General features: G+C 38.3%; 2 protein-coding genes and 1 long non-coding RNA gene across 8 annotated transcripts in view; 1 reads left to right on the top strand and 2 right to left on the bottom strand.

Annotated features, from left to right (window-relative positions):
* Positions 1–641: 641 nt before the first annotated feature.
* On the bottom strand, positions 642–23,633 carry thyn1 (thymocyte nuclear protein 1). Of its 6 annotated transcripts, none has more exons than NM_001127310.1 (8): positions 23,375–23,426; positions 20,423–20,480; positions 18,322–18,497; positions 6,953–7,021; positions 4,379–4,471; positions 3,958–4,053; positions 2,182–2,332; positions 642–815 (listed from the first exon to the last, which is right to left on the bottom strand). In NM_001127310.1, exons 2-8 carry the CDS (start codon positions 20,463–20,465, stop codon positions 769–771), a joined length of 675 nt encoding a protein of 224 aa, NP_001120782.1. In that variant the 5' UTR covers positions 20,466–20,480; positions 23,375–23,426; the 3' UTR covers positions 642–768. The 6 variants fall into 6 exon arrangements, with proteins under 6 accessions (NP_001120782.1, XP_012821295.1, XP_031760554.1 ...); XM_012965841.2 differs by lacking the exon at positions 23,375–23,426 and adding an exon at positions 23,544–23,633 and having other exon boundaries at positions 644–815; XM_031904694.1 differs by lacking the exon at positions 23,375–23,426 and adding an exon at positions 23,550–23,630 and having other exon boundaries at positions 644–815.
* Positions 12,946–18,313, bottom strand: LOC108648170. The gene is made up of 3 exons (XR_001924917.2): positions 15,949–18,313; positions 14,836–15,293; positions 12,946–14,746 (listed from the first exon to the last, which is right to left on the bottom strand). It is a non-coding gene; the product is annotated as an uncharacterized LOC108648170 (long non-coding RNA).
* Positions 23,629–23,995, top strand: part of acad8 (acyl-CoA dehydrogenase family member 8) — a 32,913-nt gene continuing 32,546 nt past the window's right edge. Inside the window, exon 1 of the mRNA XM_002937981.5 lies at positions 23,629–23,753. Within this exon, the coding sequence (XP_002938027.1) occupies positions 23,648–23,753 (106 nt within the window). The 5' untranslated portion in view covers positions 23,629–23,647. The remainder of the gene's footprint in view (positions 23,754–23,995) is intronic.

Here is a 23,995-nt window from a genome sequence, read left to right as displayed (position 1 = left end):
ATCAAGAGTATATCATGTCTAAAGAACAAAGGGAAACACATCTGTCGGTATGTATGCCAAAAGATGTGAGCTAGTTTGAGGAATGTATGTAGAATTTTAATGCTCAAGAAAACAGGCACATTCATTGGTTGAGTATAAGGTATTCCCTCACTCGAAATCCAAATTCGAGATATGTCTTCCTGAAATATATTGATCTGTAGTTAAAAACTCTGCAAGGTATTCAGTGGGGATTATTCACAATGAACATATTGCTACATGGTCAGTAAACCAAAGCATACACTGAATTGCTTTGTTATCCAGCTGAAATTAGAAACCAAATATTAGATTGGTTTTCAAGCGTTAAATACCAGGTGCAAATCTGCCCAGTGTTAATAAATGAGCTTCGGTTCACCCACATGAAGGGACCTGTTCATAAAACTAAAGCATGTCTGTGTTTGCAAACTGAAAGTGTGTGCAGTTTCTATATGAAATATATGGCTTGCCTGTTTGTATATCCCTATGATAAATTTTTGAAATAATGATGTAACTGTGTATTGACCTGGGCATCTATATAAACATTAGTGGTTTGATATATGGAAATATAATAGAATAACAACATATGCTGTTTCCTACAAATGATAAAGATGGCAGACTTTAACATACAAAGTGTACCATTTGTTTATTTAAAAAGTGAAAGAAACAACATAGACAATACAACAGATACAAAGGAAAATGGAATGATGTTCATTCAGGTGACTTTAGCAAGGATTCACGTTGCCTCATCAAGCCTTATATGTCTTTCTGATCTTCTAACTTTAAAATAAAATCAAATTCCTCTGTGCAAAGACAAATTGAATATGAAAATAAAATTTTTAGTGGAAAAAAAAAGAATCTTCTAGTCAGGTAAAATAATTAAAACAATAAAATGGGGGCCTGTCCTTGACTAGAAGATATCTGCATGTAGCATACTTATATTATTCCAGAATTTTATTATTAGCAACTACTTTGTTTGGGCTTTTTTTTTTTTTTTTTGGAATTTCAAACAAAATAGCTGCAGAACAAAAAATCGAAATCATTTAAAAACTATAAAAAATGAAGCACAACTTCTAATTGTCTTTGAATATTACTTCTACATTATACTGAAAGTCAGTTCATAGGTGAATTAAGAATTATAGTTGGGATCAAATACAAGGTACAGGCGTTCCGTAAATTCAGAATTTCTGGATAATGGGTTTCCAAATAAGGGGTCCGATACCTGTACTTCTTTGAATAAATACTTTGAATGTAGCTGCATCAATTAAAGATTGTGGATGATATGGTCATTTGCTTTTATTTTATAGCACTTGATTTCATTTCCAAAAACATACAGGCAGGCAGGTTGGTTGGCTTCTGACTAAACTGACCACAGTATATGTGTTAAGGTGGCCATACATGTGGCGATCTGACGATGTTTCGTACGACCATCGGTCGCACGAAACATCGTAAGATCCGCCACACACCATTCAGGGCTGAATCGGCAGGTAAGGAGGTAGAAACAATAGGATTTCTACCTCCTTCTGCCGATTCAGCTCTGAAGGGAGAATTTTGGTCAGGCGCCTTCTATGGCGCCCGATCAAAATGTTCAAACTGGTCCGATCGGCGAGTCGTCCGATATCAGCAGCTTCCTGCGATATCGGTCGACTCGCCGACATGCCATACACGCACCGATTATCGTACGAAACGAGGTTTCGTACGATAATATCGGTGCGTGTATGGCCACCTTTAGACTCTTATCACCTAATATGAATGATATCTGTAAAGCACTTCAGAAATATGTTGTCTCTCTCCCCCCCCCCTCTCTCTCTCTCTCTCTCTCTCTCTATCTATATATATATCTCTATCTATATATATATATATAGATAGATAGATAGATAGATAGATAGATAGATAGATAGATATAGAGAGAGAGAACAATAAACCCCATCTTAAGCCATTTAATTGGCTTTACATAATTAATACACATCATGTATACACAAATGAACAAATGCTCTTTTCTTGTAGAGACCTATTTTGTTATATCTGCATGCCTTGCATTAATATCCTTATGGTCATCCTAAAACCAAGTGCAAGTGCTTGAGGCAGATGCCAATATTAACATGCAATTTTTATACTGACTTTCCTATTGGCTTAAAATTGAAGCAGTGACATCTCAAAACTACTCACCTTGGGTCAAAGGCTGCACAGAGAGCCTTGCTCTTGTAAACAAAGCTATGTTCCTTAGAGGGCCCCCTGATGATTTGTCATTTAGGTGAAGCTTCTTTAACTCCGCCAGAGGAATGTAACGCTTTAACTTCCGTACAAACTGGACATCCACCTAAAAGGGAAGAAATAATTATTTTGGTAACAAATAGAAAAAAAAAAGACTTTGCTAACTACATATGATAGTATACTATAAAAAGCAGCGTTGTTTATGTGAATACACAATAGGAAAAGGTAGTGCCAAAATGTTTACCTGCATTAAATACTTTAGGCCCAATAGTTTTCAGTTAGTACAATACAGTTTAAGGGATACACAAACCTAAGCTCTCTGATCCAAACCTCTGAAATTAAAAGACAGTGTGTGTAAAATGTGAATTTGCAAATGATGACACAAGAACACTGAATGAAAAATTTGATAGCTTGATTGCCGGCTTTCAGCAAGTGCAGGTGATACTTGGATTATCTAAGAGGGCCATTGCAATCCAAAATTCCTATGTGAGGGAAGCCTAACAGTGTAGTAGAAATTTACATTACTTTCAGTACAAAACAAAAAAGGCAGGATTATAGGAAATTTTGTAGGAACACATGACATACAGAACCTAACCATCCCTTGGCATTTACATCCTAACTGATCACTGGTTACCAAGGTACCGTATGCCATGCGCCCACTAGATGGCAGAAAAGCTAAGTTAAGACATCACATGGGAAACAAGAAAAAAAAAACCCTCAAATATTCGTTTGCACTTTTAGAATGCATTTCACTTAGCAGACCTACAGAGAAATAAGGATTAGACTCAAAAACAAAAGTAGACCAATAATGAGTCAGCTTACTCAAACCAAAGTGCAGTTGCAGAAATTAGTTTGAACTGCTCTCATGTCTCTTTGTTGCCATATATTTGAAAATGTGACATTAAAAGGCAGGAGCTTATTGTATTTTGAGACTGAAGACACCCAACAGAAAGGATATGTTAAGCAATGCATAGGCTTATAATTGCTGGCTCGGTCCCTCCATTTTAAATCAACAGCTTATCAGCCCATGTATGTTGGCTCTGGACTGCCTGCCTGACCGATATTAAGCAAAAAATTGTGACCGATATTAAGCAAAAAATTGGTACTTTGATATGGCTATCAGCCGATGGGTCCCTGTACTCCTGCAGTATGATCTGATTGTTGAGCCCCTGGGCCAACAACTGGATCTGCTCCAATTTGGCCACCTGCATTCTGGGATAGTTGGTCTATGGCAATCTATAGTCAGTTTTCCTTTTCCCAACATTTAAGTACTCTTTAATTTTGAGCGTACAGCTCCCACATAGCATTCTTTTTGTGTTTGTTTTAGTCCCTGTACTTGAATATAAAGGTACCGAAGACTGCAAAGACCTAGGCACATAGCAATTGCAGCTGAAATCTTGAGAACTCTCATTCTGACTGTGATAGTGTGTCACTATTGCCTTAAGACAAGGCATATCAAATATAGTAGCTGCTACTTTTAGTCAGATATTGATTTGGGCCAGAGAAACCTCTTTGCCCATTCCACAAACTTTGTGCAAGCTGATCACTCTTACAAACACGCAAAGAGCATTCAGAACCTTTAATACCTCCACCTCCTCACAACAACTGCTTCTTTTATGCAATGACAATATGGACTCATGCACCACATTATAAACACAAAATATATATTTTTAGATCTCTACATAAAATATTTGTTGTTGTACATATAGTATAAAAGAATCTTATACTCACCATAGACCATTTAGGGTTATCCTGGCTGCTAGAGGCATCATAATGTGGATTTTTTGGGTCGAACTGAGTATGGTCCACATAAGATTCTTTTACAATCTGAATATAATCAGAAATTGTTAATTTTCAATAAAAATGAATCACAGGCATTTATTGAAATATTACAATAGGTATATTATGAATCATATATTTAACAAATTGAGTGTGCTTTCACAAACAAGTAAATATCAATTTGCACTGCACTTGCAACACTAGGATGGAATTTCGTGGTGTAGAACCCAATCGCCTACAGACAAGTCTGCTGCATAGTTTTGCAATTCATGAGACAATTGGCCAGTGACTTTTGCAAATATGAGTGGGGGGGTTATACTAAGATAGGGTATAATGTGGTAAATGTAAGTTAATCAACTAGTAGTTAACTTACCTGCACAATGCCAGCAATTCCTGGCTCTTTGCAGTTACTGTGGTAGAAAAAAGCTTGCTGCCCAATCTTCATTGCTCTCATGAAGTTACGAGCCTTGGTAAAATATAATTTTAATAAACCTAAGTAAGAATATACAGGAACAGCCTACACCCTGTGCCCCTTGGCTTCATTTCAGGACAACCCCTCCCCCCCCACCAAAAATAAAATAAAATGTACAGTTATGTGGGGGGACCTCTGAGTTGCTGTCACACATTCTCACTAAACTATATTACATTAGCCGACTTAAGTTATGAAGATCCAAATTATGGTAAGATCCCTTATCTGGAAAACCCCTGGTCCCAAGCATTCTGGATAACATGTCCCATACCTGTACCAGAAGATCAGAAATTGAAATCTGATTAAAGAAAATGGAATTTCAGCTTTCACCAGGGTTGGGGGGGGTTTGTAACAGATATGCACAAGGTTCCCACCACTGAAAGCATTATATGTACAATATGACAGTTACCCTGTTGTGTGGTTTGGCTTTTAAGCCTCTTTGGTCTGGTGTTAGGTTATCTGAATATCGCCCTTTCAATATCTTTGCAATGGTATGTGGTTGCTGCACCACAAGAACATGCAAATCACAACCTACTGTAAGAAAGGGATTTCTCACACCATTTCCTTAAGTACTGCTCTGTACTCTGTATCATGAAAACATGTGAGTTTTGTTTTATACTGTTAACTGATCAAACTCTAAGCAAACATGAAAGGTGACACCTAACATAGTCCCTTGAAGACTGATTCTAACTGATAGATCCCTGGCAGGCCTGTTTTTGTTTTATAACATTGGGTTGTTCAGCCCATAACAGATAAAGGGGTTCTTGATTTGTGAAAACTAGTTTAAAAGGACAAAATAAGCTATTTACATTTCTGGAATCATGTCCAGCCACCAAATTGATTTAGTGCTGTAAATCTATTCTAAAACAGGAAACTTTTGAGACAATTATGTGAACAATGCGTTTATAAAGACATCTAGGATCTGTTCTGTAAAGGACAGCACTATTGCTTTGTAAGAGAAAGAAATATGACAGAAATATGATAAACCACTATCCCTGTTTGAAAGTGGCAATATCTTCTTCAGCAGTAAACCAAATTTTAGACTCTTTTATTCTTTAAAAAAAAATACAACCTATATTCCGATAATTTTTCCTATCATGAATGCACAACATTCATTACTACTACACTACATCACTACAGAGAATGGAAGGGGACAGACAATAAGGCTAAGTGGCAGATGAGATTTAATTTGGATAAATGTAAGGTCATGCACCTGGGATGTAAAAATATGCAAGCCACTTATACCCTTAATGGGACTGCACTAGGCAAATCCATAATGGAGAAGGACCTTGGAGTCCTTGTAGATAATAAACTTGGCTGTAGCAAGCAATGCCAGGCACCAGCTGCAAGGGCAAACAAAGTTTTGAGCTGTATTAAAAGGGGTATAGATTCACGGGAGGAGGGGGTTATTCTTCCCCTTTACAGAGCACTGGTAAGGCCCCATCTAGAATATGCTGTTCAGTTTTGGTCTCCAGTGCTCAAACGGGACATTATTGAGTTAGAGAGGGTCCAGAGAAGGGCAACTAAGCTGGTTAAGGGAATGGAAAGTCTCAGTTATGAAGAAAGACTGGCCAAGTTGGGTCTGTTTACACTGGAGAAGAGGCGCTTAAGAGGTGACATGATAACTATGTATAAATATATAAGGGGATCATATCTAATGTTTTATTTACCAGTAGGTCCTTCCAACGGACACAAGGGCACCTACTCAGTTTAGAAGAAGGGATGTTCCGTTTAAATATTCGGAAAGGATTTTTTACTGTGAGAGCTGTGAAGTTGTAGAATTCCCTCCCCGAATCAGTCGTGCTGGCTGATACATTATATAACTTTAAGAAGGGGCTGGATGGATTCTTAGCAAGTGAGGGAATACAGGGTTATGGGAGATAGCTCTTAGTACAAGTTGATCCAGGGACTGGTCCGATTGCCATCTTGGAGTCAGGAAGGAATTTTTTCCCCTCTGCGGCAAATTAGAGAGGCTTCAGATGGGGTTTTTTGCCTTCCTCTGGACCAACTATTAGTTAGGCAGGTTATATATAGGCATTATGGTTGAACGTGATGGACATGTGTATTTTTTCAAACCCAACTTACTATGTTACTAATAACAACTACATTTACACATTTGTGTAAACACATTTGTGATATATTGCAAATTCCTGAAATTACATTTTAGATTTTGTGTGTTTATATCCCTCTTTTGGGTCATATTTTGTTGATTTCGTTGATCTTTGACTAAAATACACCACAACCAATAAGCACTCTGCCAGTAACAGAAACGATAACACCAGTGCATCTATCTTATTATAAATAATGTGATGAGACTGGGTATAATGGACTCACAAAGCAATATTTTTTCTTTATTTTTTTTGCTCTGCTGGCATTTAATAAGTGTAATTTTGCTAGAAATCCACTAACTGCAGTTATCTTAAATTTAACATAAACATAATAGTCTGTATTGTTTGCCCTTTCATTGCTTGGATATACCTGATAATTCCTGACGCCATCCCAGCAAGCTGTCTGGCTGGGCTGTGCCATTAAATCTTCAATTCCAAACTAAAAGAAAAAATAAAAATAAAATCAAGATCACATCTTCAGGTAGATGGCACTGCATATGTCCATAGTAAGGTGTCCAGATTTTCAGCGTTAAATCCGGGGACAGGGGGTAAAAATGGCGGCGTGCAAAACGTGCTGCAGCATGTTTATGCCACACCCACTTTGGGAGACCTGTCCCTTCCGATAAACCACTCCCCATTTTACAGATATACCCTCAGTAAATATATAAATGAATACAGTAGCAATTCCATGTATAATAGTCAGAACTGAGTGAAATATGCAAGTGACAGAAACTTACTGGGCAAGCAGCAGGTTATAAAAAGTTAGTGTTTGTTGCTGCTTTAAGCTGCATTCCTTTCCTCTGCCTTAGTTGCGTGTTCTGTGCAGGAGAGGAGCAAAGGGGGGATCCAGTTATGGGAGACACAGGAGCCAGCCAGAAGTGATCAGTAAAAACTCCTTGGGCACAAAGTAATTCAGTTTACAAGGGAGCTGCTTCAGGTTTGGCCAATTTGCACACTAAAGTCCTCCATGCTGAAGGACCTGCTTAGGTGGCTGTGTAATAGCCTGACAATCCCGGGGAGTCACGGTGCCTTATTTTCCAGACGGGGGCAGCCTACGGGGACAAATTTGCACAGGGACAGCAGCTCCTAAACAGGGTCAATACCCGGTGCTCGGGGATGGATGGTAACCCAAATCCAGAGTCCCAAATACTGCTCAAGGCAAATACCTCATGTGGCATTTTCTGTGACACTGACTTCAATGGCACCCACCAGTTACTGGGCACACAGGGCAGATTACAATTAAAAAATGCACATGGTTCAAGATCCACCCTGTGTAAACAGTACACCTACTTGAACAACTTAGCACTATTCAAACTTCCATTGCATAGTAAGGGAAATGGTACCAAGGCATCTTCATTGCTGCTTCTTATATCAACAGACCACTGCAAATCACTTCCCATGGACTTTAGTGGGAAGCAGATTGAATCTCAAGGGTATTGCCTGAAAAAGTATGCATCACATTTTGCTGGGGATGTACACACAAGGTAAAGACTGGCTCTTTTTCTACATGTCAAGTGATTAATCACATGTCAGGCAAAGGGCAATACAGAATGGATAACAATTTTATCTACTCTTAAACCATCACACCTCAAAAAATACTACCCATATAGAGCCATTTGCCCTCATCCATGCACACGGCGATACCCAGCAAAAACTGTATGCTATATAAGAATCAAAGATTATTTGCTATATTACTGCATCATTGCACAATCATTAACCATTCATTTTCTATTAAAACGGTTTTCAAAAACCTTTGAATGATGATTGTGACAAAAATATACAGTAGTATAGCGTAACAAAGATAACTCCATCCCATTAATTAGGATTAAAGTTTACATTTTAAAGGCACGATACACTTCCCTTCTTCACAATACCAGAATATGCAGCTTAAAATTATTAATAACAAGTGTACAGATGGAGCTCTAGGTTTCGCAAACGATTTCTCAGAATAAAACTGATATTTATTTCAGAAAATGTACTGAGCTGCTTTTTTAATTATATGAAATACCCTTTAACCCTTCAAGTGCCAACAGAATTTCGCATTTCAGTTCCCCTCAGTGCCAGACGTTTTTTAAGCATTTTGTACTCATTCACTTTAACAATGTTTTTTGGTAGGAAAACCTCCATGAAACTAGGGAAATTATATATTGTTTTTTTCGTTACTAATTGGGCTTCAACATACACACTGAATTTTATAACTTTTCTGGAGATATGATGTGTATTTTGGGTGAAATATGTAAACAAAAAAAATAAAATTATGAAAAATGTCTGTATATTTTGATTTTGTTTTCCATAGAAAAGTTGATTTTACACACATTTTTTTGTTGTTTGTAAAAGCCCTGATACTCCCAAGTCCAACAATACCAAATATGTGGTGGTAACCCACTGTTCCTGTCCAGAGGTAACCCCCAAACTAAAGCAGTACTTTGTACAATATCACACCAGAACAAAGTGGAAAAGCACTTGTAACAGTTGATGTAGCATAACTTATATGTAAATCTAAAATATCCCCTCATGTTTGGTATCTTTAGAAACTACAGGCCTTCAGGTTTCTAGGTGCAATCTAGTTTTCACTCAAAAGCCAAATACCTTTTGTCAGTGCATCGCGAAATTTGGAGCTTTTTTTTTGCATTTTTGTTTTTTTTCTAAAACTTGGACACATGATCAAATGTGGATTTGACAAAAAAAATCTCCTAAAAATTTTTGAACCAAGGCAAATTTGAAAGACAAACTTCTCCCGAATAAAATGATGCCCCATATGCACATAAAGAGGTGGCCACAAACACCCCAAAGCAGGGGCAATGCATAAGAGCAATTACAGCTAAAAATTTGGGGGCTGCGCTCTATGTGCACTACCTGCAGTTTTTCAGTGTTAATCCCCCTACCTGTGAAATAACCCCCACAAACTATATATTTCTGAAAAGTGAACACCTTCAGCTATTCACCAGGCACCACTCTTCTCTTTCTACATGGAAAATTGGGGCCGCAGGCCCTTGCAGAATTCAGCACTTTGGTCAGAAATCAAGGAAAAACCAGATACAAACCTAGATTTCTCCCCAAAATCTCCATGGCAACTACCAAAATCTTACTAAACATCAATCTGCAAGTTCCCCTGAATAGAACAATACCCCATATATATATATGGGTGCACATAAAGGCATGGCCACCAAATGCCCCAAAACAGGGGCAATGCATAAGGGCAATTTCAGCTGAAAATGTGGGGGCTGCACTCTATGTGCACTACCTGCAGTTTTTTAGTCTATACACCTCCATACCTGTAGCCACCAAACACCCCAAAATAGGGGCAATGCATAATAATGGGGCTGCAATTTATGTGCACATCTCAAAGTTTTTCAGACAAAATTGCCCCTTACCTGTGAAAAAAACACTATAAACTATATAGATTGATTAAAAATACACAACTTCAGCTATTTAGAGACACCATTCTTGGTTTTCTACAGGCAAATTTGTTGCTGCAGTTCCTTATGCAAGCTGCGCTTTAGTCTGAAGAGAGATATAAAGTTAGATTTCTCCCCAAAATCTCAATGGCAACTATCAAAGACTTGCTTAATATCAATTAGCAAGTTCCCCTTAATAAAATTATACCCCATATGTGGTTGCACATAAATACATGGCCACCAAACACCCGAAAAATGCATAATATTGGGGCTGCACTCTATGCATCCCTTGCAGTTTTTTACTTTAACCTCCCCACCTGTAAAATGCCCCCCCCCAAAAAAAACTATATTCTTCCTGAAAGCCGACACCTTCAGCTATTCAGGGATGCCAATCTTGCTTTTCTACATGAAGAACTACTCTCTGGATCTGTTAAGTCATAGGTACTATCACCCCAAATATACCCCTAAATTGTACTTTACTCACCCATTTCTGTTTAGGGATACAAACATCTCATGGATTCATCACACACCACAAGTTTTATCATGCGCCCTGTCAGTCACCCAGCACCTCAGTTCGCTATACCAACAGCACAAGTCCTATCCATAACCAGAGAAATACTGAAACTAGCCTGAATCACCATAGCTCAAACACAAAAAGCTGAATGCCCAAGAACAAGTCTAAACAACCACAGGCTACAAGCACACTTTTTTTTTCTGACAACCTGTGCGAAAAAAAAAAAATCACGCACACCATAAATCCCTACTTTACTGGGAAAAAAAAACCTTTGCCAATTATATGAGACACCTTGTCAAACTTTTCAGCACATACATCTATAACCTAGTTATAAGTAAATTACGGACCTGCCAGAATAATAGATAAACAGCGTCACAGCAAACCTAACTTGGAGTCCTGCAACCTTGTGCATAAAAACCTAGAACATGCCAAGTCCACTATTCAGATATACTAAATCCTTATACCACACCCACAGTCAATCCTCCAATGAGCCGATCTCATAGGCAGTTGCTATACTAACTCTGCCTTTGTAAACAAGAGCTCTCTGCTCCCTCTCTTGGAACACGTTCTTCTGACTGCAGGCAGGAAAGTTTAACCTTTTCACAGCTCAATCTGATCTGCAGGCATTTTATAAGTGAGTCTTGCAAGCTTAAACAATGTTTGCTGAAATACTTAAGCAATGTACACTTCATTTCTGTTTAATTTTATTGTTGTTTAATGCCCTAACAGTTTCATTTTAAGGAAAAAGCTGTCTGTACAGCTTTGATTTAAAAAGCAGAAGCTTGAAAAAAAAAATCCTTGAAGAGGTCAGGCGCGCGCTCTCGATGATGTCACTCGGCAAAATGGCCGCCGGGTGACATGCAAAACGGAGCAGAAAAGAATGCAGTGGTGCAGACTGTAGGAGGAGATTGAGGGAGCGGCACTTATGCGGTTTAAGTGGGGGTAAGGTGCCCTATCCATTAAAAGTGAAATTAAAATAAGGGTTGACATCTCCTTTAAACTTCAACGATCTTGCATAAACAGTCAGATCAAAACAGCAGGATCATAGTTGGATAAAACACAAATCAAACGATTTTCTCACCACAAACTCACTGACAATAGTCATACGAACTTTATGCCCCGGAACCAGTAGTGGCGTAGGTAACTGTTGACCCCGGAAATTACGTACTATAGTACGGCGCTATACAAAAGGACGCACACGTTGCACGAATGATCTTCCGTGTGTGCACGAGGTATCGTGGTTGCTGACCATGAGTCTGTTATTTATGAGTGCAAAATACAGAGCAGCACTTGTAATAGTATTGGCATCAGCATATCAGGAGAAGGAGAAGAAGAGAAAGAGTTCATGTTGGAGTAAGCAATGGCTTTTAAAGCGTGAAACTTTGTCTCATATGGCACTAATGCAAGAGTTGAAAGCTCATAACCCTGATGATTTCAAAAATTATCTGAGGATGTCTGAATCATGCTTCAGATCCCTACTCCAGATGGTGGGTCCACTTATTCAAAAACAAGATACGGTAATGAGAAAATCTATCTCAGCAGAACAAAGGCTAATTACAACTTTGAGGTTTCTGGCAACTGGGAAGTCATTTGAAGATCTCAAATTCTCAACAGGAATTTCTGCTCAAGCTCTAGGAATTATTATCCCTGAAACATACAATGCCATTGTTGAAGCTCTGAAGGGGGAGTATTTAAAGGTATAGTGTTTATATAATATATATAATATTTAATAATTAATTAGCAAGTTTTGAAATAACAATGAAGCACTATCTATCAATCTATATATACACAGTGAATGCAACCATACCTTTAAATGCAGTGTTTTCAAAGCTAGCGGTATGCAATTGCCACTGCAAGGAGTGCCTTTTTACCAGTTTATATTATCTGCATGCACTTCTGGTTTTGCCCTTAAAGGAGAAGGAAAGGCTAATAAAGAGTTAATCCCAAGCTGCAGGCATACCTTCAGTTCTCTCAATAGTGCCCTTAAGTCTCCCCATACTTCACCCGTTCAGAAGATCAGAAGCCAAACTGAGAAAAAAAACGCTGAGCTAGGTAGAGAAGATTCCCATAATGCATCGCTCCTCCAAGACTCAGCGACTTGTTACTGCAGGCGGCACATGCGCAGAGGGCAGAAGCGTCCGGTTGCCATGGCGATGCAGCGTCGCCAAGCTCTGTGACAAGCAGGAGGGGGAAGCGGGGGGGGGCAGGTGTTGCGAGCGGCAAGGGTTTGTGGCAGGAGCGGGGGTTTGTGGAGCTTGGGGGGGGGTTTGTGGCAGTAGCGGGGAGGAGCGGGGGGGGTTTGTGGAGCTGCAGAATCTTTGTAACAGGAGCGGGGAGCTGGCTTGTTCACTGAAACAAGCATGTAAGTTCTAGTATGTGTATCTCTGTAATTCTTTCATTAGGCAAGCCAGGAATATAGGGTTTTTACACGGCAATAGTAGTACTATTTAATAGTGTGCTTAATAGATTTTTCCTTTCCTTCTCCTCTAATATACTTGCCCTTAATATACTTGCCTTTAATATACCACAATATATTAGGAAGTTGATGCATATTTGGAAGTTGATGATATATACTGTATATGTGTTGATATATAAACATATAGTCACTTTATTTTATTTTTTTTACAGTTTCCTCAGACTTCTGAAGAGTGGCAAGCAAATTGCGCAACAGTTCAATGATTATTGGAATTTCCCAAACTGTGGCGGTGCAGATAGGAAGCACATTCGTATAAACCCACCACCAAATTCCGGTTCATATTTTTTCAATTACAAAGGCTTTTTTAGTATTGTATTGCTTGTTATTGTGAACGCAAATTATGAATTTATTATGGTTGATATTGGTAAGAATGGAAGACTATCTGATGGTGGTGTTATTGAACAAACACATTTCAATCAAAAACTCAAGAGCAAACAATTGAATTTGCCAACTAATGAGGAGACCAAGGAAGGGCTCAATTTTGTATTTGTTGCTGATGAGGCTTTTGGTCTACATGAAAACCTTTTGAAACAGTTTCCGCAGAAAGTGTTAACACCTGAAAGAAAGATCTTCAATTATAGACTGTCACGAGCTAGGCGAGTTGTTGAAAACGCGTTTGGAATCCTGGCAAATTGTTTTGTATTTTCCACACCTCTATAAATTTATGCCCAGAGAAAATTGATATTGTTGTTCTTTCCTGTTGTGTTCTACATAATTTCCTGCGCAAGAACAATCATGGTTCTTATCCCCTGTTAGCATAGTGGACCATGAGGATATTCAAGTAGGGACCATAGTACCAGCTGAATGACGTCATGAAAGCAACAGGCTTCTACAACTGCAAAGTTCACAAACAAGAAACACATCAAATGATGCTAAAACCAACAGAGAAAATTATCTACAGTACTTCAATGGTGTTGGCAAAGTTGACTGGCAATTTCATATGGTTTAAAGAGTTTTACCTGTTTGCAAATATTTTTGAAATGTGAATAAACCAGTTATTCTATACCAATTACACAATAAACAATTCGTTTGTTGAAACTTACAAACTTTTATTGTAGTGCGTTGTTTTTAGAATTTTTTTTTTTTTTTAAAAAGTGCAAAAGTTATGAAAGAACTAAAAAACAAATTTAAACCATTAACATGTTATCAAGATAGAATTTAACTTAGTACAAATAAACAGCAACCATAACTTAAACAAAAAGAAAAAAAAGTGCAGTGTAAACACAAGTGCACAGTTTAACTCAATATGAGCAAATATTATAAATGAGTGTACCTGCTCGAATCTAAATTGTTTTCCTGGAACTGTATACTATTTTCAGAGTTTATTGGGGAAGGGCTATTGAAGAAGGGGATATTTCTGTTTGTTGGTGAGGGGGTTAAGGAAGCTGGATTATTAGGGTATGTATGAGGTGAGTATTGAGGGTAGTGGGTCCAAAATTGAGGTGGTGGATGTGGTACCATGGGTAAAGAATTGGTGGTTATTGTAGTGCTACTGGAAAGCTCACTTTGCAGCCCTCGGTGTAGTAAGTCTGTTATTAACAGCTCACATTTGAGCCACTGAGCTTCGCTCATCCTCCGCAATTTAGACGCCACAAAAAATGCAAAGGCATCCAGTTCATCATCCGGTTTTGAAAGCATAGCTACTGCTTCATTTAAAAAATTGCTGTTTGCATCTTCCTGTTGTGCTTTTCTCTTTTTTGACTTTGCTACTGGTCTCTGACATCGTTCTGAGGCCTGCGCTGGCTCCTCACGGTCATTGCTTTTAGAATGCAAACTCTGAAAGGAAACATTGAAAATATGGTTATAAAACAAAACATGACAACCAAAAGAACATGTAACCTTTTTCAATGTTGCAGCTTATTTACCCATGATGCTTGTTCCAGTGGTATAGGAATGTTTTCCTTACCCTCTTCTGTTGCACCATATGCTGATTCTATTATTTCTGACTGACTTTCAAAATTTTAAATCGAATCTCGCGGTACATCCTGATCCACTGTGAAAGAAAGGAGCTCATAGTACCACAGTCTTGGGGTGTATATTTCATCCGTTGAGGCACCCGATTTTATCGATGACTTTTTTATTGACATTTTATGACATTTTATTGAAAAACACAGTCCTTATGTTTGAAATTTTGTTCTTAACAAAGTCAATATTTGCAGAGGGATAGACCCTCTTGCATAGTTCCACAAGAACTTCATAAGCGTCCTTTCTTTTTTGTCTGTTGGAATACTCCACTGACTTTACTCTCCACAGACAAGGTTGTGCATGGTAAGCCTCTATAAACTCTTTCAAGAAGTCAGGATTCATGAATTTTTCTGCTATCCTGGGAAAAAAAGCATATACTATCAAAACAATGGTCACAAAAGCATATTCTGGTATAGGTACCATACATACTTCACAATGAAATGTAAGTGACAAATCACTGGGTTACTAAAGTAGTAAAGCACACCAGTGTGTCGGCAATACCTTTAAATTATTTTTGTTCATTTCTGCAAATAAATGATTTAAAGACATTGGCGACACACTGGTGTGCTTCTTCCCTACTGCAAAGATATATGGAAAAAAGGCTTTGGAGCGGCCGTGGAAGTCAAGAACCCTCTGAGAATATGTATGTAAGTGGTGTGCTGAAGATTTTTCTCTATAAAGTAGTTTTTATAATTTTTTTTTTTTTTTTAAAAGTGCAAAAGTTATGAAAGAACTAAAAAACAAATTTAAACCATTAACATGTTATCAAGATAGAATTTAACTTAGTACAAATAAACAGCAACCATAACTTAAAACAAAAAGTTTGTAACTGAAAAAAGTAGTGGGCTATTGTTAAAAACATTCTATACAGTCTATAGGAGTTCACATATTCATAGTACACATTCAAACATTCGTCCGAACGATGTTTTAAACAATCTTTTAAACAATCTTTTTTTAACAGGAAAAATTACCATATGCTACAAATAACAAATACTGATTTCAAACACACTCACCTGAATGCTAAAACGTAATTTTCAAGGAAAAAAATACGGTTTCGTTTGGACGAACACGAACGATCGGTTGAACACACGCCACACTCCCTGAACACAAAGTATTTTCGGAACGACACGCGATACTACGTAATTTACGCTGACGTCACACGGGTTCTGGCGCCAGTTCTTCTCGTCTTCTTCATGGAGAGCCTGCTACAGAGAGGGCTGCTACAACAATGACCAGAGCTACACCTATGAGTCGTGCAGAAATGGTATACATGGTACAAATCCTAGAGAAGCATGACTATGATGCCAAAAAAGCTGTATACCATCGGGCAAATACCCGAAAAGATAATATTCTAAATAAAGTAATTGAAGGACTGAAAACCAAATTTGGCGTGCTGCGCTCTAAAGACCAACTGCAGAAGTGCTGGTCAGATCTGAAGTTGAGGGAGGAAGAGCAGTTACAAAGTATTCATCGGACTATAAAGAAAAGTAAGTTAAAATGCTATAATATAATTAATGGTGCATCCGGACGAAAGTTTGTTCGCTAATTCGTCACCGTACTTTAACGTTTGTATTATAATGATTGTATTGCTCTGTACTTTTCCCTTCTGCATTCACTCACTCTCCTGATACAGCTTCTCCATATCCTGTTTAAATGGATGTGTTGTGATTTCTTTGTTTCTCTCACTGTGTTTTCCTTCTCTGCAGTGTTGTCTCTGTTCCTGTAATAGCTCATCATAACTTGTTTATTATGTGTTATATTTTAATAACTGTGTGTTCTTGTAGAACAAATCAAGAGAGCAAGACTTCTTGCTATGAAAAGAAAAAGAGGACAACCAACTGATATTAACCAAAATACTCAGGATACTGCTATTGACCTTACAGAAGGCATTGAAGAGAATAACTCCACTACAGATGCGGCTTTGGATGTGAGTTTTGAATCTCAGAAAACAGACAACACTGAAGAGCCCCACAGCTCCTCGCAAGACACGCTGCCCATATCAGGTTTGTGCATAGATGGGTGGTCTTTGGACTAGGGTTTGTTTAGTTGTATATATTTTAATGTGTGTATCTTATTTAAGGTTTGGATGATGAATCCAACAAGGAAACTAGCAAAAAAAACCAACTACCAGAGTAAACTGAGAAGCTGTGCTGATCGTTTCCAAGTTGCAAAGAAAGCTATACAGTGTGCAGAGGAAGCCATAATATTGCTGGAACAAGAAATCACCGAAATTATTGACGAAATTGAAAAAAAATCCGAATAGTTTTCATGTTTCTCCAAATTTTAAATGCAGATCTTTTAAGTGCAGATCTTTTATCTTTGAAATATTTTGTGCAGATCTTCTAAATAATTTCTTTTTATATATTTTCATATTTTTTTTGTGTTTGTGAAAGAAACAAAGGACATATTAGAAAATGGTACCAAAATAAACACATTCTATTTGTTGTACCACACCAAATTTCCTTGACTTTAATTTAGTTGGTTAGCAACCCCTCATTTACTAAAGAAGACCAATTGAAAAGTTGCTAGAGAAAGTTTACTTGGTGAACCACCCCTGCAGCAGGATTCCATTGTTAGCTAGTCCAATAATATAGAAATAGGGTAATTTAGGTAGCAAGAAATACAGGGTTGGCAAAGGTCCGCGTACGTATGTATAACGTACGTACGTTTCTACGCGCGCACAATTTTCAATACATGTCATAGGTTATCAGGGCAAACATACGTCATGGGTCGTCCAAGTTATCATCCGATACAAAATAAATGCACAGATTTTATCGTCATCTGACAGAAATTTTTTAACCTGACCGATCGACTAAACGACCAATCGTCATGGTACAACAATTATCGGGACGAAAGTCGGACGAACATCGTACGAAACCACCATTCGTACGATTATATCTGTGCATGTATGGCCAGCTTTAGGCCAAAAAAACATGCGTACCTTGGTGTTACAATACAATAAAATAATGTTATCAGTTTGAATGAGATATGATAAATATTTAAAGATGTGCTAAATTTGTATAGGGAAAGCAGATTCTAAAGCATTCAGCAATGTAAACGCAATTATTGCAAACAATAATACAGCTGGTTTTGAATACAAACATCTTTACATAAATAAATGAAAATCAGCATAAAATACCATGGGTTTTTACAGAGAACTGAATGGGTTATTTTATGTCTAGAGTAGTAGTATGAAATAATGGCATGATTTTTAGGCATAAGTCTGGAGCTCATGGAGTATTATACATTGTCTTTGTCTGTCTTGTCTTTATGTCAGCTAAAAGGATGGCCATCCATCATAATACATGGACCGTGCTTGCCCTTCTTAGCATCTTTTCTTACTTACTTTTTTTTTTTTAAATAAATTCTTATTGATGTCCACTTACCTTCATATCCAGTCCTTTTTCTATTCTGGTCTCTGGCTCTGATTTCATCAGCCAACATTTGTACTCTTCTTGGGGTTTCTTCTCTCTTGGGTTAGCCTTTACAGCTTTATGTTTTTTATGCTTGGTGATGCTTTTACGGTCTTGTTCTGCACCTTCAGTAACCTCCTTTGGTTCTTCTGTGTAGGAAATAAAACAATGATAGAATGACTGAAGATGGCTGTTCATAGAAAAGGTTCCCAAACAAGACCATCTTTGCCCAATTTGGCTACCCAAACGGTAGGCTGTAGAGGGCTGAGAGGATCATGGGTCACAGTACTGGGCCAATACAGAGCTCAAATAGCCTTGGCCAACAGATGTTTTCACCTGCTTACTTCAACATCATAACAATTGCTGCACTAAGCTAATGGCACACAGTGTTTTGATCACCGCTGCTGTCTGCTGGGGACAGCGGCAATCAAAGAACCTTTGTCTGTCTGTAACTGCTTCTGATAGAACTAAATGTAAACTGCCTTTATGATTGCACGCAGAGCTGTAACAGGTGGACCTCGAGTGAGCTGATTGGCACCAAGGTCTGCCTATCATCACATTGTGTGTATGCACTCAAAAGAGCCACTGTCCTACAAGACAAAGTAGGAAATAGGATCACATATTTATGTCTATGAAGATTTTCATTCATCCAGGTCATGGTATATCTAGTATAAATAAATTTGAAGCAACTGGACTTGTTTAGTAATCATTGAAGACGTTTCACTACTCATCCGAGCAGCTTCTTCAGTTCAACTGACTGGTATGGGAAGTCCTCAGCATATTTACTCTTCCACTAATCCAATCACAATGGCACTATGTAACTCTTCAGAAAGGTGACATCTGAAACTCACAGAGGTGTGAATGCTGTGGAGTTACTTTGAAAGGATTACCCAAGTATCATGCAACTCTTCAAACAGGTGTTACTTGTTAGAGTTGCATGAATGGATGTGTGAAGAGTTCTGAAACTGCCGGGGTACAGATGTTAGAACAGCATTGTATGTAGCAGACAGATGGTGTCGAAGTCCCCCGCCTCTGTTAAGTTGCATGATACTTGGGTAATCCTTTCAAAGTAACTCCACAGCATTCACACCTCTGTGAGTTTCAGATGTCACCTTTCTGAAGAGTTACATAGTGCCATTGTGATTGGATTAGTGGAAGAGTATATATGCTGAGGACTTCCCATACCAGTCAGTTGAACTGAAGAAGCTGCTCGGATGAGTAGTGAAACGTCTTCAATGATTACTAAACAAGTCCAGTTGCTTCAAATTTATTTATACTAGATAGGATCACATATTGTATATCTGAATGGCTCACTAATATTTGTATGCTGCTGCTTGGAATGCCTCTGGCTGATTTTAAAATAAGAGTGAAATACATAAGGAGCAGAGGCAAACATGCATGCAACTTCTAAACTATATAAATATATGAAATATGAACAAAATAGCAAAACATTAATAAAGCTATTACATTAAAGAAGGTAATTCTGTTGTGACACTATGGGGGATTCAAAGTCAGTAAGTGGACAGTTCTCAAAGTGTCAGTTGGCAAATTTACAGAAGTTATCTTATAGTTTTATGGATTTGTTGTAATGCTGGTAAATTTTAAAAAGTGTGGTATACAAAAACTGTCATTATTGCGCTGTTTAAATGTGGTTTGTGTGCCAAAAAAATTTCTTTAAGCTAAATCAACCTATCAACTTTTTTCCAGATATATTTTGGCGTAGAAATGTCTTTAAAAATTCATGGCAGAAAAATGCTGGAAAATTGATCTGTGAATAAGTACACAAATGACAATTTTGTGTGACATTTTCCTTTACCATTTTTGTGAATTTCCCCAATGCCTTTTAAAGGACCTTTTTACATCATATTTTCACTTTTTTGAATATTACATATTGCGAATTACTTTTGGATGTTTTGCGTGACTTGCATCTAGCTTTAATAAAAGGTTATTATATATTATATACATTTATCTATTATTTGCCCTTAAATAAGCGCGATACTTAAATACAGGACTCTGCCCAGATGTTTATCTAATTTAAAAAGTCCCAAAAAGAGTATATTTGCTTTGCACTTACCCAAGACAGGAGAAGTTCCCCGCTTCCGTTTAGTCTGCCTCATGATTAGCAATTTTATCTAAAATATATATTAAAAAAAAAAGCTAAAGACCTGTGCTGATATTTCAAAGTGTATCTATAATTGTGAAAAAAAGATTTTCATATATATATATATATACACACACACTGTAGAAATGACCAGCAACACCGAGTTCTCTTGTGAAAAAAAACGTGTATTTTTAAAACAGCATAATGACAGCCGACCCTGAAAAACTGGGTTCGGTGCATCCCTAGAAAGGACCAGCACCGCAACAGATGAGTGTGGGCACACCCTCTTGATATATATATTATAGGGCTGGCCAAATCCAGGCCTCCAAACATTTACCATGTTATTTTTATTGTTGCACAGGTTCTTACAATTGCAATTACACAAAAAAGTCTTGGCACAAATCCGCAGTTGTAATTGCTGGTGTGTAGGGACCCTTACTGCTAGCCATGGACAGCAGCCTTATGAGTCCTAAAGGGAAACTAAGGAAATATTTATAGTTGTAACATTTCTCACAGCCAGCAGTACTATTCATGATCCCCTTGTCATGAGCCCCAGTCACTCAGTTTTATGCCGGCCACATATTGAACATTTGTAGGGTTGATGACAGGTAAGTCTAAGGAGATTGACTGAATTCAATATGCTAACGGGGTGCCAATGTGCTACATCCATATTGTTAACATATAAACAAGCTGTGTTCATGTTTTTGCATTGGTGGAGATACCAACCAAGGGATGGATTGTTCAGTAATATTAGCAGTATGGAAATGGTCACATTGCTAAAAATCATGTTAGCATGCAATTTAATAGATGCAAGTCAGATGCATTTGTAAGAACACAAAAGAGAATTCTAAAAGTAAAACCTTCTGGTGGACTAAAAAGTTCTCTTGGACTATATAGTTACGTCAGACACAGCTCAATATTCCTCATACCATTCATTAATGGACTCACAACATGAATAAGATGTTCATAGATGGAAATAAGATATTTCAGACACGCAAAGAAAAACAAAAAAAAAACTGCTATTGAGCATGTAAGAAAAGCAGTTTTGCTTTTTCTGCTGTGCAAGAATAATATAGAACTCGCTTCTGGCACATTTGAGTTGTGCTTCGGGCACATATAAGTTGTATATTCTGTACATGTGGTACATTCTGATTTGCAGACAAGTCTTTATTGAGAGTCTGACCTGTAAGCACACTTTTTTTTATAGGAAGGGTATTTACCCGTCACTAATCCCGTCAGCCAAAAAAAGCTACAATTTTATTGTGATTCTTTTTCATTGTGTAGGGACCCATGGTCTCTTCCATATAGCGAAGGCCCATCCTGTAAGAGAGTCACATGTACCTCATGCTCTAGACCAGTGCTGTCCAACTTCTGTGGCACAGAGGGCCGGAATTTTTCTGGCCTCCTTGGTGGAAGGCCGATAATGGAAGCTAGTTTTGACCACTCCCCATTTTAAAACCACACCCACTTGAAACCACATCCATGTTATCGCATGACCATAGCCATATTAATGGTGGTAGTACAGCAAAACCTGCCATACTCTGCCTTCCCTACCCTGCCTGTGTGTGCGCCATACTCTGCCTTCCCTACCCTGCCTGTGTGTGCCATACTCTGCCTTCCCTACCCTGCCTGTGTGTGCCATACTCTGCCTTCCCTACCCTGCCTGTGTGTGCCATACTCTGCTTTCCCTACCCTGCCTGTGTGTATGGCACACACAGGCAGCATAGGGCAGGCAGAGTATGGCACACACAGGCAGGGTAGGGAAGGCAGTGTACGGCACACACAGGCAGCCTACAGTGACACAATGCTGGCACTGCTCCTACAGTTTGCACAATAACTATTAAAAAAACTTTTTAATTGCAGTACCACCTCAGTATATATTCTTGTTATAGTGTGCAGGGTTTATTTTTGGGTTTCTACTGCTCCTACAGTCTGTCTGAGGTGTGAACAGGGGAACAATGTGGGTGATTACAGTCTGAGTCATCTGAGCCTGAGGTGTGAACAATGCAGGGGGTGAACAATGTAGGGATTAAAAGGTGTGAACAACACAGGGGATTACAATTTTAAACAATACAGGGGGTTTACAGCCTGAATCTGAGGTGTTAACCATGCAGGGGGCCAGTACTGATACCATTTAAAGCTTACACAAAGGTAAACTATCAAAGCAGCCAGACAGGTGGGGGGCCACACAGAGGGGGGTCGCGGGCCGCCAGTTGGACAGCACTGCTCTAGACCATACTAGCATACTATTTCATAGTCAAGCTAGGGGTTACAATTGTTTCTATTTAAGCAGTCTCTCATTAAAACCCAATGCCTGGTCGCTAGGGAGAATTAAAGCCTAGCAATCAGATAGCTTCCGGAATCCCAAACTGTAGCGTTGGTAAACAAAAATCCAAATCCACAAAATTCCAAATCCACAAAAAATAAAAAAAAGAAGGCCAGCTGCAGTCTCAAAATACAAATGCTCACATTTACATAAAGTTAAAAGTTACATTTAAAAGTTAAATAAAGTCAATTTAAAGGCAAACTACCCCTTAAACCTAACAAAGTATTAACACAGTTTGGATTCTGGGCACCAAAAAGACTCAGGAAGAAGAAGCTACATCTAAGAAGCTTTAGCTTTTACAGACCAAAATAATTTGTTTATGGCTGAAAACTCAGAGTGATAATCATACAGCTAAAGTAGATTTGTTAAGTGTGCAGTAGTTGCAATTGGCTATCAGAACCTGGCCTGCCTTCCTTTTGTATGAATTGAAAACACATTGCCTATAACAGGGTATTGGAGCAAGTGTCCAACAGAATGCACTTAAACTATATGTAGTTACATAAAATTAATTGCAGTCGTGTACAAACAGGACTGGAAATGTCATGGGGCTCTTTAAGTAAACAAATCAATATAAACAGAAGAATAAAAATACATGTTACCAATAATCAAACGCAAGAACACCTCTTTAAAATTTGACCAGTTAAAGACCACACGGAGGTACAACGTTATATAAATATTACGGTGTCTTTAAGACGTTCCCCCTACGAAGAGCCAATCATTTGCCTCCCCGGCTGAGAGGAAAGTGTTCCTTTAGAACTCCACACGCACTTGTACCGAAGGGAGTTGTAGTTTTTCACTTCCGCTTCCTTAAGGGATTGAGATTAACGTAGAACTACATCTCCCGCACTGCATCGCTCTGTGGGCGTCTAAACATGGCGCTGTGCTGCAGAACAGGAGTCGTACTCTCCCGGCGTTTGAAAGGCGCTGCCAGCCAATGGACGCTGCCGTTCTCCAGACGAATTGCTTCCTGCATAGATCGTAAGGGATTGTTAGGGTGAAAGTCAGTAGTGGAGGGAATTTTAGGTATTAAAGATTGTGACCTTGCGCGAATGAATTGACTTGTCTCCGCTTTGATCACGTGATTGAAGCTTATTAGGTAGCTTATTGGTCAAGTAGGACATATTACATATTAGGGTTGCCACCAGATCACTTAAACATTTAAATTAGGGACATGTATGTTGTGGGGCTGCACTGACTGCATTTAAATGAAATTACCAGTG

This window comes from Xenopus tropicalis, chromosome 7, assembly GCF_000004195.4.
Source record: "Xenopus tropicalis strain Nigerian chromosome 7, UCB_Xtro_10.0, whole genome shotgun sequence".
Taxonomy (NCBI): Eukaryota; Metazoa; Chordata; class Amphibia; order Anura; family Pipidae; genus Xenopus; species Xenopus tropicalis.
Note: the sequence above shows the minus strand (reverse complement) of the source record. Positions and strands in the feature narration are given on the sequence as shown.